The following is a 15,423-nucleotide window of genomic DNA, read 5'->3' as shown; positions in this document are numbered from 1 at the left end:
CCTCGCTTGAGTTTCAAAGTAGTCAGATAGAGGGGCAGGCAGGCAGGGAATTCACCCCTGTTGTGTGGGTGTGGAAATAGAGGCTGAGAAATCTCCGGCCACGGCTGCCCTGCCCTTACAGGGACAGTTGGACCCCAGAGAGCACCCCATCGACTGCCACTTGTCCTGAGGAAGTGGCCACCGCAGAACACCCTGGGCCCTTGATGTTGAACAATCCTTCCTCGTGTGAAAATACCCAGACTGTTCGCCTGCCTTTGTGTCCAGCCAAGGAGAGTCAGACGTTCCCTAAGACCAACGAGAAAGTCTCCCCGCTTCGGAAATCCCACCTAAGTACGAGGCTTGCCGATCAGAGACTGCCTTCGTCTTTCTTCTTCTTACTCAATAACTAACTCCCTTTTAACACTTTTGAACCCCTGCTGATGGCAGCCTGGTCCCCTGGACGCACGTGGGTGAAGGACTCGGTTTTGCCCCTGAGGAGGTGCAGGGTCCCCGCACGTGCCCCAGGGGCAGGTCAGGCGGGCAAGGACACTGTGCAGAACCGCCATCCACAGGGCAAGTTTAAGGCTTCAAGACAACCTGCCGTGAAGGACCCTGTTTAACTGTATTTAACTGCAGTTCACAAGCTTGTTTGACCCAAGGACTTGGCAATCTTCCCCCCACCCCGTCACACATTAACTACAAATCAAACAGGTATCGTGCAGACCAGCTTTGGAAATGTTACACGAACCCCCGCGGAGACACTTCATACTTACGCAAGCTCCACAGTGTCTGTAGTTGTTTCCTTTTTTATAGAAAGTGAGACCGAGATTCTGAGATCAAGTAATTTGTCCAAACTGGCCCACCCTTCTCTAAGGGACGGTTGCGGGAGCACGAGGGTTGCATTCAGCCTGCCGGAGTCCCTGAAGTCCCGCCCCCCAGGCTGCCTTGCCTGCGACGTCCCCTCTGGAAGGTTCCACTCACGTTAACTGATCTCCTTAGTCTCCAGGACTAGACCCTCCTGGCCCCGAGCTTAAGAACCAGAAGACACCACTTCCCAGCAGATCAGTGTTTCGTGGGAGCACAGGCGCCCTGTGGGCACCGTTAAATTGCTGGGTGACAGCAGGAGAGGGTACCTCATGTGGCCGCGATGACAGCGTGCCGGGGATAGAGGTGTCCCCCCAGCAGGGGTGTGCTTTACTGCCCCAGCACCCCCTCATCCTCCCAGCGACCCTGCCGGTGTCACCCTCCACACTTGGACGAGGGGCGAGCGCCACACAACCTTTCAGAGTGGCTGCCTTCGGGGTCACGCAGCTAGAAAGGTGCAGAGCTGGGCCAGAGTTGTCTCTCTTGTCTGTTTTTCTCTCCAATATCACAACAACTTAGAATGTTGAGACCATGGAAGGCACTTTGTAGAAGTTTTAAAAGTGTGTGTGTGTGTGTGTGTGTGTGTGTGTGTGTGTGTGTACAAATATACACGGTTGCATCTTAATTTATAGATAAAAACTAGAAATGTATAATGTGTGTTGTGTCTTTCAGAAAATAAGACCTGTCTCGAGGGCTTATTATGAGTACTAAATAACACAGTATATGAAGACATCCTGCAGGGTCCAGCCCTTAGTGTTTTCTAAATATACTTATAGATTCATCAGTTCAGTCATTCACTGAATGTCCAGCATCGTCATTTCACAGATGGAAAAGCCCAGAAAGAGGCACTGACTTGCTCCGTGTCCCACGGAAAATTGATGGGGAGGGGGCAGCTGGGGTGAAGGTCTTGGCGGAATCCTTTGATTTGAATCAGGTGGTGTGGGAGCTGGACAGGAGCAGAGGGCTCCTGGATTTCCCTGTTTTTGAGTTGTCCCCCGTCCATCTCCAGGAGGCATGGTTGGGGGCGTCGAGCAGGTCCCCACAGCTGCTCCGTGAGCATGCCCGTCCCATGCTTCTGCACAGTTCATCAGAATGGAGTCCGCCCCAGCTTAAGAAACATTTTCAATACCTGGCCTAGCCCAGTGGTTCTCAACTGGTGTGAGTTTTACCTCCCAGGGGACGTTTGGCGATACCTGGAGGCATTTTGGGTTGTCACACCTGGGGAGTGCTACTGGCATCTCAGGATGCTGCAGGACATCCTGCAACACCCAGGACAGCCTCCCCACCCCTGAACAAAGAATTATCAGCCCAGTGCTGATGGGGCCCAGGTCAAGAACCCTGCCCCGGCCTGGTGCTGTGCTGACATGTGTGACTCCGGTCCTGGAGGGGGGTCAGCCACACGGCGAGTTAGGGGAGGGCGGGGCAGGGGCGTCTCACTCCCACTGTCAGGTGCGTGTGTACCCCCTGGGGGATCTTGTTAAAACTTGGGCCCTGATACAATAGGCCTCCAGTGAAGCCTGAGAATCTGCATTTCTCACCCTCTCCCAGGAGGCGCCCAGGCTGCAGGTCTGTGAATTGCCCTCTGAGTCATGGTGTCCTGGCCACAGGTCCTGTCTGGCACTTTCTCCGCTGCACCAGCATCCTGAGAGCCTGTCTCCAGTGCTGTCCTCACCCTGTCCTAATTGCTGTTCTCTTTCTCTCGTCCTAGGGTTCCCTGGGCCTGCCGGGTCCCCCTGGGAGAGACGGCAGCAAAGGCATGCAGGTACGTCTGTTCCCACAGGGCAGCACCGGGCTTGGGACCTCCTGATCAGAGTCCCCTGTCCCCGAGTGGGGTGGCCTTTGCCAGGACCAGGCCTGAGCTGGGGCTTCTTTGTACCAGGATCTTCCCAGGTCCCTGGAGGCCCGCCTGATAGTTATAACATCACCAGCAGCAGCCGTTGCCACCAGGCATCTGCCACCTGTGTGTCCCTGGAAGCTGTTTTCTCACTTAGCTGACGGGCAGTCCTGCATGGGAGGTCTTGTCCGATGCCTAGACCTGGAACCAAGTCGAGGTCCAAGCTGAGGGGCTCGGTTCCCAAGTCCCCAGTTCACAGCTCAAGGAGTCGGTGAGACCCCAGCAGCAGCCTGCGTGGCCAGCCGGCCTCCCTCTGGGGGGCACCCCGACTCCACCTCTGCACCCGCAGCCTCTGAGTTGGAACACACTCTAGGACCCCAGGCAAAATGTGACCTCAACTCAGGCGGGTCAGTCCGATCCAGGACAAACGGGCCCTCTTCTCCAGCAAGAACCCAAATGGAAACCGGCTCGGGTTCTTGGTGGCCCCTGATGGGCACGCGAGCCACTATGCTTGCTCCACTGTTCTGTCTCAGCTGAGTTTTGTTGGACCAGCAGCAGGAGTGGATGGGGACTGAGGTGATGAACACCCGCAGTGAAGATCAGCTCCTTTGCTTGTAGAAAGAGTCTCTGGGGGAGCTGGGTCTCAGCTCACCGGTGGTTACATCGTTTCCATGCCGAGTTCTAGTCCCAGGAAGAGATGCCTCGGGCGCCTGGGCCTGTGTCCGCCGGGTTGTGACCACATGCTATTCTGTGTGTGCAGGGGGAGCCGGGAGAGCCAGGAGAGCCGGGGCTGCCTGGGGAGGTGGGCGTGCGGGTAAGTGTTGCTTTGAGTTATTCCTCTCATGTTCCTGGTGTACAGATCTTGATGCAAAACGAACTTTTGGGGTAACATTTCCTTAGGTGTAGAGCTGATGCCCAAATGGGTTCCCTACCTACGCTGCTTATGCACCACACCCGGGCTCATGTGTGTATGTCCACACATCCATGATGTTTCTAAAGGCTTACAGAAAATGAATCGTACCGTACTCTGCCATTTATCTTTTTTAACAAGAGACCTATCTTTCCACACCAGTACGGATCGACACCACCTATTCTCTTAATCAGTGCGTGTTATTCCGTCATATGGATGTGTCGTAATTTACATAACTTTTCCTCTATTTGTGGCCCTTAAGGTTATTTCTAATTTCATCTGTTTTTCACTAAAATCAGTAAATGCACACACACGTGTGCACGTGTGCACGTGCACACGTTTCTCTTACGTATACTGTATTTTTATTTCCGTAGGCTAGATGACAAAATTGGGATACCTTTGGCTGAGGAAAAGAACATTTTAATTTTAATAGATTTTAACAGATATTGCCCATTTAGTAGCCTAGAAATCATAGCAACCCATGGTCCAGGCAGCAGAGGGGTCTCCAGGCCCTGCAGACTCCCGTTGGGCTTTGTCAGGACACGTCTGGGCTGTGCTGGCCCCACGGCGAAGTATGAGCGATGCGCTGAGGGAATCAGTCATGTGACCAGGAGCTGTGCACATGTCCTGGCCAGATCCTGGCATGGCCGTGGGCCGCGGGGCACGTGGAAACAAGACAGCCGCACTGGACTTATGATGGCTCAGCACACTGTTTCCTGTTCCTCGAAGTCAAGCAGAGTTGCGTGTGAATCCTGGCTCCACCAGGCAGGGGATGGCACGAGCTCTGCGTGGGGCAGGGAGCAGCGGAGATAGAGGGGTCTCTCGGGGAGACCTTGTGCGGGCGGCACGGTGGCACGTGGTGGGTGAGAAGCAGCCCTCTCGGCCCTGAACGTGGTTACCAACAGAGTGTGGCCTCTGCTCCTGCCTCTTCTTGCCATTCCCAAACCTTTTTTTGTGAACACGCTTCTGCAGGGACCCCAAGGACCTCCTGGACTTCCCGGACCTCCCGGCCCCGTCGGAGCTCCTGTAAGTAGAGGCAGCTGTGTGGAAGGGGCTGTGTCGCCTCTGCCAGGGACTGGGACCCAGGCTCTGACAGGTCTCCATCCCACATCTGTACATGGAGGACGTGGCAGTGAAGCATGGGTGATTCTTCTTAGACCAGAAATGCTTACATGTTATGGTACTTAAAGGATCTCTTAGCGATCACGTTCAAATGCACGTTCCCAGGGCCCCATTCCCAGCTAAAGCAACAGGTTTGTGTGGAGCCCAGGAATCTGCATTTTTACCCAGCAGCCCAGGTATTTCTGACACGACCTAAAGAAGCCATTTTTACCAATCTGTCTAGTCAGCCGCTCCAGAAAGGGGTGGAGTCTTTATTATAAATTTTCAGCCCCTAGAACAGTGCCAGACACATGGGCTGTTTGGTGACCAAGTGCCCCGTGAACAAAGCGATGGACAAGTAGACATGGTATATAGTGAGCAAAGTGTCTCCTTGAGCCTCTAACCTTGTTTTTAGTGCTTGTTACGAAAGATTTGAGCTGCTCTCCGAAGGAAAGAAGCAGTGTTCATGGTCGTTTTCAAACAAGGCAACCTGCATTGCCTCAGGGGCATTCAAAACCTCTGACCTCTGTGTATCTGGCCAGAATATTGGGATGGAATTAGAATGGCCTGTATATCCAGCTGCCCCCAGAGGCCTAAGTGGCCCGCAGACCCTCTGCCTTCTGGGAAGGCGTCCTGTGCTCTGGCCCTGTGCCTCTTCTCCAGGCACCAAAGATGTAAGTATTACACCTGGGATCCACAAGCAGGCCTGGCAGTCTGCCCCCTTTAACATCCTTTTCTTAGAGCATCCAGGAAGGGAGAGGAGAGAGAGGGGACACAGGGCATTCACCTAGTAACACAGGACGTACTCAGGCCTCTCCAGCAGGGCCATGCCCCAAGCTGCATTCCTGCCCGGGAGCAGCCGTGCTTCCACCAGCGGGGGTGCTGTGACCCGGCATCTCACCGCACACCCTACACATCTCAGAGGAGCAGACACACGTGCATTCTGATCTCTGCACTGTCATGTGGGGCAGTAGCCTTCAGGTAGAACTTCTGCAAGATTCTCGTGCAAACCAAGGGATTGATGTAGCCATTCCTTGGCTCACTTATTCAACAAGTGTTTATGGACATCAAGGGGCAGCTACTTTTCCAGACCGTGGGGTGCGGCACTGAAGGAAAAGAGGCGCTGCCCTCATGGGGCTGGCATTCTGCTTGGGGGAGGCCACAGATGTGTCCTGTGGGGCTGAGTGCTCGAGGAAAGTGAAGCCTGGTGAAGAGGACGGACGGTAGGCGGGCGGGGCAGGGACTGTAATTTGAATCGTGTGGTCAGAGAAGCCAACACCTTGGCTGGCGTTTCCATCGCTTCTGCTCACAGAGGGGAGGGAATCCTTAGTGCAGGTTCTAGGTGTTGCTCCTGAGGAAGGTGGGGTGGATGGAGGGTGGGGCAGCGGCCCTGTCCCTGGGGGAGGTGGAGGAATGTGGCTTAAAGGGGCCCAGAGTCTCAGGTTCAGTGTTGGGCTGCTCCGCCTTTCCATGATCAGACGGAATCACAGGCTCTGGGTGGCAGTGGGGACTGACTCCAAGGCCACCTTCCTGCGATTGACCAGATGAGCTCAGGGACCAGGGTGGGTTCAAGTCTTAACAGGGAGGACCTCGATGATCCAGGCGGGGGGACCAGCCCCGGGAGGTCACGTCTCACGCAGCGGGGGACCCAGATCGCTGCCCAGGCCTGAGGGGGGAGTGCAGGCCGCTGTGCGGAGTGAGGCTGCACGGGAGACAGACCTTCACTGCCACCCCAGGCAGGCAGGCTGCCCACGGGCCTCAGACAGCGCAGAGAAGCTGGACGGGGCTGTCCTGTTACTCATCTTCCCCTCTTCCCCAGGGTCTCCATGGAGAACGAGGTGAAAAGGGAGCCCAAGGAGAAAAGGTATTTCCAATCTGCTTCAGTCAATCAGTGCAGCTTTCCATAGACAGTGTGTGTGTGCACGTGTGCGTGCGTGCGTGCGTGCGCCCACTGGCAGGTGAAGCCCGGTGCAGAGGAGGCATTAGTTTCCCAGCCTTCTGAACATAAGGTCTGGGCCCAGAATGCTGTGGGCTCGGTACCTGCAGGGGCTGCAGTCCCCTTGCAGAGACAGGATTTCGGGCTTCCTGGCCAGAGAGGTTTTGAAAGAGCCTTTGGATCCGGACTCAGTTCCGGTTGCTGCCATGGACTCACATCTCCCTCGGCAAGTTGCACAAGTTCTCCACACCTCGATTACCTGACTCTCCCGTGGAGGGAGGGAGCATGGTGACAGCTGTGGCCGTGGGGACCCACGTGCATCACGTGGTGTGACCCGACCTCAGCTGAGACTCGTGAACGCACGTTGCCCCCGAGGTGACGTGGTCGGGGCGGCTGAGGCTGGCCGTGCCTTCGCGGTGAGGCCACCGGGTCACAAGTAATCCTCAGACCAGATCCTTCTGTGGGTGCTAAGGCCGTAGAAGGCTCGGGGTTCTGCTGGGTGGGGGTGAGGACCGCATATCCCCCCTGACCTCGCCAGACAGCAGCTGGCGTCGAATTCTCAGGAATCCCAGGCCCATCTGTTCATGGGGCTCCTTCAGATCAAGAGCTAGAAACTGGCCATGTTCCAGACCCTTTTTCAGCAGCTACCCTGTTCCATCTTCCTAGAGTACATGTTACTCTAGTTTTATAGGGAATGTCTAAATTATTAAGAAACTTAATTTTATTTCAGTATATTTGGAAAGTAGGGAAGAAACAGCCTCTAATTCCACCATCCTGCTACAACTGCGGTGGCCAAGTCCCTGTAGGACTTGTTCTTGTGTGCCCCGTGTCTTCCTATATAGTCACACGTGACATGTTCTGCTTTGCATCCGTCTTGTCTCTTGTTCCTGCGTGGAGCCTATCCCCAGCATATGCTGCTGTAGACGTTTACGATTTATCTTAAACGGCTGCACAGCGTCCCGTGTGTGACTAGACTGTGATTTATGTGCCCGTTCCCCTATCATTGATCACTTAGGGTTTTTTCCAGTTTTTCATGATGAAAAACACTGCTTTGGTGACCATTTTTGCACTGATAGCTTTATTTTTCCAATTTAGGATGGTTTCCTTAGGCTGCTCCCCCAGAAGGGGGGCTCCAGGCAAAGGAAATGAATGTGTTGTGTGGCTCTGGAAACACGTGGCCCCGAGGCTTCCCAGAAGGCTCCTCAGAAGGAAGGAGGGGGCAGAGGCTAGCATAACGCCCACCTCAGCTCCAAAGCATGGTTTCTGTTGGTGTGGTTATTCAATTTTAATCACTGTAGCTTAAAAAGTGAAATACCTGACCCCGTGGTCATTATGAGTTGCGTCTCTTGGTTCTTTTGAGAGATTTCATGTGGCTCCGTGCATTTGGTTGCAGGTAGAGCGCCTCTCTGTGGCCCTCTGCTCCTTCCCTTTATAAGGTAGAGTCTTGAAAGTGACACTTGGGATAACTGAGGATCCAGGCACAGGGCTTGATGGGCAGCTCTGGTGCACGAAGGAACAAGGTTCTCATTTGAAAGCCCCCGTGGGAACAGGCAGGGTTTGGGGAACGGACCCGGCAGTAGGGCTGAGCTCCAGACCAGCAAAAGGGACCCTGAGACTCCGTGGCCAAAGTGCGTGTGTGGCCGGCTCACCAGTGATTCCAGCCAAAGGCCCAGGTGCGCGGACACCCCCCTGGCTGTCACCTGTGGGCACAATCAGAGACCCAGGCCTGTGCCCTGGCCTCTAGGCCTTCAGTGTCCAGCCAGCCGCTACTGAATGCCCGGTGCCTCACGTCCTGCGCTGACGGTGGCAGCGCCAGTGAAGACTGAGGACAGGCCCTGCTTTCGAGACCCCAGGAGTTCAGTGGGCCACACAGATTCACAGGGTCAACTCACTTCGTGGTCCTGTGAGGTGCGCAGTGCCCCGCGTACAGCCTGGAGCGTGGATAGCCCTCCGTAGGCCGTGGCCAGACCAGTCAGTGAATAACAGGTGAGTCCTGTGTCCTCAGACCAGACCCCCCCTATAAGAAGGATAACTGGTGAATCGAAGGCGTGGGAACCGAAGCAAAGGACAGTAGCGTGGACACGGCTGGGTCGTGTAAGGACAGGAGGTGGATGCAGCCCCCCAGTAGCTCCGGGACCTTGGCCATCAGATCCACGTGCAGTACTGACACAGCACTGCAGGGCACAGACACCCAATGCTTGATCCCCTGGGCAGGGCTCCCCGCACAGAGGGGTCAAGGCTGTGGCTTTGCCGCTTGCCTGAGGCCCGGGGCTGGGCCAAGCCTGCGGTCACAGCATCTGAGGACCCACGGGCAGGAGCTCGTGAGGGTACCCCACCCGCAGAGGACTCTGCTTTGCTTCATGTGGGGACCACGTGCCACCAAACACCCTGGGGTCCGGGAGACGTGGGCTCAAGCCGCGCAGCACTGATGTGGAGTGTGCACTGATGTGGAGTGTGCAAAAAGAAATGAGGAGGGAAAGAAGCCTCCTTACGGGGCCTCAGTCCCTGCATTGTAGAATCGCGGGTGGGATCTGGATTGAGCCAGAGGCCTGTTCCCAGCCCTCGTCCATCATCTGGGTCACACGCAGTGCCTGGGGTTTCCAGACGCACCTCCCACAAACGTCTTCTACCTCATGAAGGAATATGGAAGGAATCCTCCCCGTTGGAGCTGTGTTTTAAGTGCATTTTTTTTTTAATGTGCTGGAAAGGACCCAAAAAAGTGAAAGCATAACTTCAGTCCTTAAGAAGCTGCAGTCTGACTGGGGGCTTGTGAAAAGTTAAGCTGATTCATCCATTTGTTTATTCATCCATTCCACGTGCCCACCCCCCAGCACCCAGCTACAAATATTTTAAATATTCGTGTGACCTCCTTCAGCTCTCTGCTCAAGCGCCACTTCCTCAGAAGTCTTCCTCGGTCCCCAGGCCTGTCCCAGAGCTTGCACGTCCGTGCCCCTGGAGCCCCTGTGGTTTTCACCCTCACGGGTCATGTGTGTCACATTTGTTTGCCTTTCACCCCCTACCCCACACACACGCCTGTAGCCCCCTGGCAACTTGAGCACGCCGCTCACACCCTGTTCACCTCATACACCTCTGGGGCCTCACGCCCTGGGGTAGTACCTGACACGGAGCACCTGGCCAGGCCTCATCTACCGATGCGCTGGGCACCAGGTGAGGAGTAATGCAGGAGCCAGGGTCGGACTCGGGTTACAGAGGACCTTCAGTAGCAGGTGTGTGAACTTGGACTTCTTTAGAGATGCGTAGGGTGGATTTAGAAGATGCATCTTAGCACTTAGGCTTAGGTGAAGCCTCCGGAGTGGATGAAATGGTGAACAGGAAGCTGCATGGACCACGTCACGGAAGCCAGGAAATGTCACCGACAGAAAGCAGAGCACGAACACTGCGCCGTCCGAAAGATGGCCTCCTGAGCTACCCGGTCGCAGCAGTTTAAGCTGAGCTTCTGAGGAATTTGCATTGCCCGGGGTTTTAGTCGAGACTGAAGTACAGAGCTGAGGACTCTTCGCGGGCCTAGGGGGAGCCAGCTCAGCCCCAGAGGAGCTGGGCCGGCCACTTGATGTACCAGAACCTCAGTTCTCATCTGCGGAATGGAAACATGCACAGCCTCCCTGAATCTTTTTGGAACCTTGGATGAGACACAGAATCAGAGTGTCCAGCACATAACTGACACATCCACAGACATTCGTGTCCTCTCCCACCTGTGTTTCAGCGGAAAACTCAGTCTGTACACTCAGTGCTTTGTTCTTCCCAAAGTTCTGTTTTGAAGTAACAGCCTTTTCCCATATAATGCTGGGCGGCTTGTCCATTAAGCTTTTGGAGTCTTAAGGCTTTTTTTCCAGCCAAGAAACGCTGCATTCCTGTCAAAATTCTAAATTATCAGACCTGGAAAGGACCGCAGATAACCCTGGAGATCTCCCGTTATTGTCCAGAGGGGGAAACTGAGCCCAGAGGCGATGTGTTTCCTGATGCAGCCCGTTATAAGGCGAGCAGGTGCTGGAAACGTCTCACTCCCAATCTGGGCTTTCCCCGCAGGACGCACGGGGCTGAACGGTCGACATTCCCCGGGGACTGTTTCTTCAGACCGGCCACAGCCCTGCCCCCTGCAGGCGCCACCTTGCAGGGAAGCTTGGGAAGTGGGGGCCCGCCTGCAGGGGAGCCCCAGGAGAGGAAGTCCAGCCGGTGACCCATCAGCCTCAGTCTCCCCAGGCTGCACCACGCAGCAGCATCGTGGCATAGAGGAAGCCCCGCACGGTGATTCTGGAGCCAGCCTGCCTGCGTGTTCAATCCTAGTTCTGGGATCTGCAAGCAGTGTGACCTTTGGAGAGTTTAGTTAACCTCTGAGTCTCAGGTTTCCTCAGTGCTGAGAGTAACTATCTGTTATGTAAGGCTACCATGAGGATTAAATGAGTTAGTAGCTGTAAAATGCTTAGAGCAGTGCCGGGCAACATATGCCATATTTATGGAGGGTGGGGAGTCAGAGAGAGAGAGATGGAGAGAGAGAGAGTATAGAAACAGCCCGACAGAGAAGGATGGGGGCGTGCATAACCTGAGCCCTGCGAGCTCAGCTTTGGGTCTGAGCTCCGGCTCCCTTGCCGACTTTTCTCCGTGACCCTGGGGAGAGCTGGTTCCTTCTCTGCACCTCTGTTTCCCCATCTGTCAAACAAGAAGCCTGGGCTGCATGATCTCTTAGGCTCCTTTCCAGTTCTTATATCTGATGAGTACTTAAAACAGCTTATTTTCTTGTGAACCTCTCAGATTTCTTAAATCAGCAAGAAGGAAGTTTCCATTTCCCCTTGAGACAGGCGCATCCCACTGCCTGGCTTGGCCAGACGTGGAGCTGGGCCAGAGAGAGCCAGTGGCCACGCATCGCTAGGCCACCTCCGTCAGCCGCGTGGCAGGGCCTCCTCTGGGAGGTGGGGGCCGGGAGTTAGCCCTTGCTTCAGGCATCTTCCAGAAGGTGCCTTGCAGGCGCAGCGAGGCGTGGAGGCTCTGTAGGCACAAGCACCTCCTAGTGATTGAGGGGCAGTGAGGCCCGAATGGGTTGTCCAGGGGCTTTTGGGCTTGGGGCAGTTGGCAAATGGTACAGTGTATCTAGTTAGTCACAAAGAGAGGAGTCCACTCCCTAGGGGCCAGAAGTTGGACACGGCGGCCCCGGCTCTTCTGTCTGGAAACCGTGCTTCCTACACAACTTCGGGTGGGTGAGTGTGGCAGTCGAGCTCCTGAGGCCCCAGGGAGGACGTTCCAGGGATCCTGCCCGCCCTGGTTTGGGACTAGGGAAGCCCAGGCCTTGGGGGCTGGAGTGAAACAGTCAGAGCACCAGCTTTGGAATCAACAGGACCAGTCTTACCCTGGCCCTGCCTCTGTCAGCTCTGGGACCTCACACCAGCTTCTAGTCTCTCTGACCTGTGTCCTTATCTAACATTTAGAGGTAACACCATCTGTCCCAGGAAGTGACCCTGAGGATCCGATGAAATTAGTTGTGAGAGCAGCTACAGGACTTGACACCCAGTAGGCACCCCCTGAACATTTAACAAAAGGGAGTGGGAGTTTTGAAGGGACTGTGGCCATGGTGCCTCCCGCCCACACCAGCCCCCAACTCTGTCTTACGATGAGTCGTCAGTAAGACCATGGCCTTCAATCCACGTAGCTCTGGAAGGGCTGGCAGTGTTGCCCACCAGGTGTTACTGGGATGAGTATTTGTTGACTTTCTCCTGTGTGCTGGGTGCATGTGGTTAAATCTCTATGGAGCAAGTGCCCAGTGGACGAAGCACACCACACACACCCTCCCGCATTAAATGTGCAGAGGGACACGGAGATTTCAGGGTCCTCAAGACTAGGCAGCCTAGATGGCAGCGGCTGTGGGCGAGTTTTGTGCTTTAAGCAGGTTGCGTGTGCCCTCTGCTGTCAGAGACCTAGAACAGCAAGCGGACCTGGCCTGGGGGAGCGCCCCCCCCCCCCCCGCCCCCTGCCTTCACCGCAAGCCCCCAGGATTCAGACAGTGAATACCAGCTCTCCCCCTCTTGAGCTGTGTGAGCCAGGATGGCACACTTAATCTCTGAGACTCAGTTTCCTTTACTGAAAGCAGGGACAGTGTGTCATAGGATTGATGTGAATTTTAAAGGAGATAGTGTGTGTTCAGCTCCTGGTACCCAGAAGATGCTGCAGACACGGATTGAGTCTGCTTTGATTTGCATATTCCAGGCTTCTGGTGGGCTGTGCTCGCGCTAGTTTGAACGCTGACCCCATGCTTCCCTGTGACTTCCGTCCCACCTCCTGTCCCAGCAGGGCTCGGAGGGTGTGGCAGTTAAAGACCCGCGCGGAATGCCATCTTCTGTCTTCTGGCTCCGTCGCCTCTGTCCCTCGGCTCATCTCTGTCCCTCGTCCGTCCTCTCCTGCTCATTCCCTCCCTCTCTCATCCCCTGCTCCTGGAGGCAAACACCTATCAGCACCCCAGTCGCATCCCTCCTGCCCCACTCTCTGTGTGCTGACCAGGGAGAGACCGCCGATGCCATGTCCAGCCGAGCCCGAGCCCTGCACCCTGCAGCTGTCCTGAGTGGCAGCTGGGAGAAGTCTTGCCTCCGGGCTCCACTGACCTTGATGAGTAAGTGCAAGGCTGTTAAGAAATAGGGTCTTGGGCTTCGAGGTAGGATTTGTGACACAGTGCCTGGTCAACACTCCTTCCTTTGCTGAGCCCTGTGGAAGTGCCCCGGGGGACGTTCAGTAGGCTGGCCCGCCACGAGGAGAGCTCTGGAATGGAAGTCCGGAGGCCTTGACTTCAGTCCTGGCTCCATCGCTAAGTTTCTGTGTGACCTTGGACAAGCTCTACCTCGTAAGGTTGTCAGTTTCCTCCCCTGTAAAATGAGGGGGTTGGCGTTCTTGCCAGATCAGCTGCTCTGGGAATCAATGGAAGAGATGCTTGGGGTCCTCTAGGGGCCTCTGCTCAGACCCCACGGGGTGGTAGACATAGGAGATCGAGGGTCAGGGGAATCCAGGTTCTGGTGCCGATGCAGCCACACCTCGCTGGGGTAAGTGGCTTCCGTCAGGGCCTCCGTTTCCTCATCAGAGTCACCCTCAAACCTGCCAACCCCATAGCGTTCGGAGGAAAAGAAGATGCAGTAGCACACGTGGAATCACTTGGCAGAGAGAGAAACTGCAGGCGGCTCTCCTCTCTGTTCACCCTGAACTTCATGTGATGCCACATGAAGTGCCATATGCCACACTGCATCTCCAGGCTGGGCTCCGGGGACGCAGTAATGAAAAGAGTGAACCCAGCCCGTGTCCTCCTGGGGGACGGGAGAGAAGGGTGGTCACGTGGAGAATAAATGCGAATTGGATTAAGAGCTGTGAGGGAGACACATATGAGACCATGCTGGGGAAGAACGGGACGTGGAATCCGGACTAAAAGGCCAAAGGGGTGACGTTTACATGAGCCCCGAGGGCACGGAGGAGCAGCAGAGAGCGGCAAGCATGGCCCTTGGAAACGAGAGAAGCTGCTGTAATGGAGGCACTGCAAGAAGGAACCTGGGCCGCTGGAGGCTGTGCCACAGGCTGTTGGCACCAGCATGAACCCACCTTTCGGAGGGGTCTCTCTCCATCAGCCGAGCTCTTAGGGCCCAGCTGGGAGAAGGACACTGGACCCGGCGAGTCAGCCATGAGGGGAACACACCAGCATCACGGGCATGGCTTGGAGGAGAGCATTGGTATTTATCCACTGGCCGTCATAACCAGGGGTTTTAGATAAGTCACCTCATTCCTTGGTCATCCGTATCTTTCAAAGAAGGGATAATTTTCATCCCCAGGAAACACAGGCAACAGAAACATCTCAGAGAGGTGAAGCAACTTGCCCAAGATTCCAGAGCTAACGAGTTCCCACCTGTGTGAACATAAGCTGATGGGTGGAGGTGTATGGATGGTAGCCCACTGTGCTCCAGCAAATTACCTCTTAGGTCTGTACCAGGCTCTGCGAACAGTGGACGTTTATACGTGCTTCCTGGACAGATGAATGATGCGTTAAATGTGTCCACAGTTTTATGAGCTGCATTACAAGCCCCGTGCATTTATTTTTTTTTTGACCCCCATGTAGACCCATGAGATAAGGAGTCTGTGTGGTTCAGAGAGGCTGTGTGGTCTTCACTTGGTCACGGATTTAGATGAGAAGCAGAGATGGGAATGTGGTTTCCCTGACCTTTAACGTATGCTCCTTGACCCCCATACACATAAACTCTCGGCTGCTGTGTGTGTGTGTTTGGCTCTCCTGGTGCCTCGTGGAGAACAGAGCATGCTCGGGAGCTAAGGGCCTTTGCTTGCCTTTCCTCTTTTATGACATTGACCCCGGGGATGTCCCTCTGTTGTTCATTTCTTCTCTTTCCTTCTTTTGCCAGGGGGAGAGAGGCCTGGATGGATTCCCCGGGAAGCACGGGGACACTGGAGAGCAGGTAGGCAGGCATTGGCTCCGGGGGCCGGACAGGACTGGGGCCTGTGCAGAGCTCGTAGGGCCTGGGGGCTGTGGCCTTTGTCCCACTCGGCTGGGGGTTCCAGGAGGGTTAGCGACCAGCCCCCAGCTTACGGCCACATGTGGACTCCTCCACGCCAGAGTGGAGGGATTCCAGAGAACACATCACGTTAAATCCATTCTCACCTCAGCAGTACGACACGTGATCATTAACGTAAAGGCCATGGGCGACGCGCACGTGTTCAAAGTGCTGTATTCAGTGCAGTCCTGTCCCCCAGGGTAAAAGATTACTAACAGCCCTAATGGTCATCAATAGATACAGGAGAATAATA

The 15,423-nt window shown here is 55.2% G+C and overlaps 1 protein-coding gene across 1 annotated transcript in view; it reads left to right on the top strand.

The window, feature by feature from the left end:
* COL22A1 (collagen type XXII alpha 1 chain) overlaps nucleotides 1–15,423 on the top strand; it is a gene marked incomplete at its 5' end in the record, with an annotated part of 247,097 nt that overhangs the window by 95,103 nt on the left and 136,571 nt on the right. The window contains 5 exons of the mRNA XM_082858984.1: nucleotides 2,552–2,605; nucleotides 3,438–3,491; nucleotides 4,560–4,613; nucleotides 6,508–6,552; nucleotides 15,021–15,074. Of these exons, the coding sequence (XP_082715110.1) occupies nucleotides 2,552–2,605; nucleotides 3,438–3,491; nucleotides 4,560–4,613; nucleotides 6,508–6,552; nucleotides 15,021–15,074 (261 nt within the window). The remainder of the gene's footprint in view (nucleotides 1–2,551; nucleotides 2,606–3,437; nucleotides 3,492–4,559; nucleotides 4,614–6,507; nucleotides 6,553–15,020; nucleotides 15,075–15,423) is intronic.

Source organism: Leucopleurus acutus, assembly GCF_964270905.1.
Source record: "Leucopleurus acutus genome assembly, chromosome: 17".
Taxonomy (NCBI): domain Eukaryota; kingdom Metazoa; phylum Chordata; class Mammalia; order Artiodactyla; family Delphinidae; genus Leucopleurus; species Leucopleurus acutus.
Note: the sequence above shows the minus strand (reverse complement) of the source record. Positions and strands in the feature narration are given on the sequence as shown.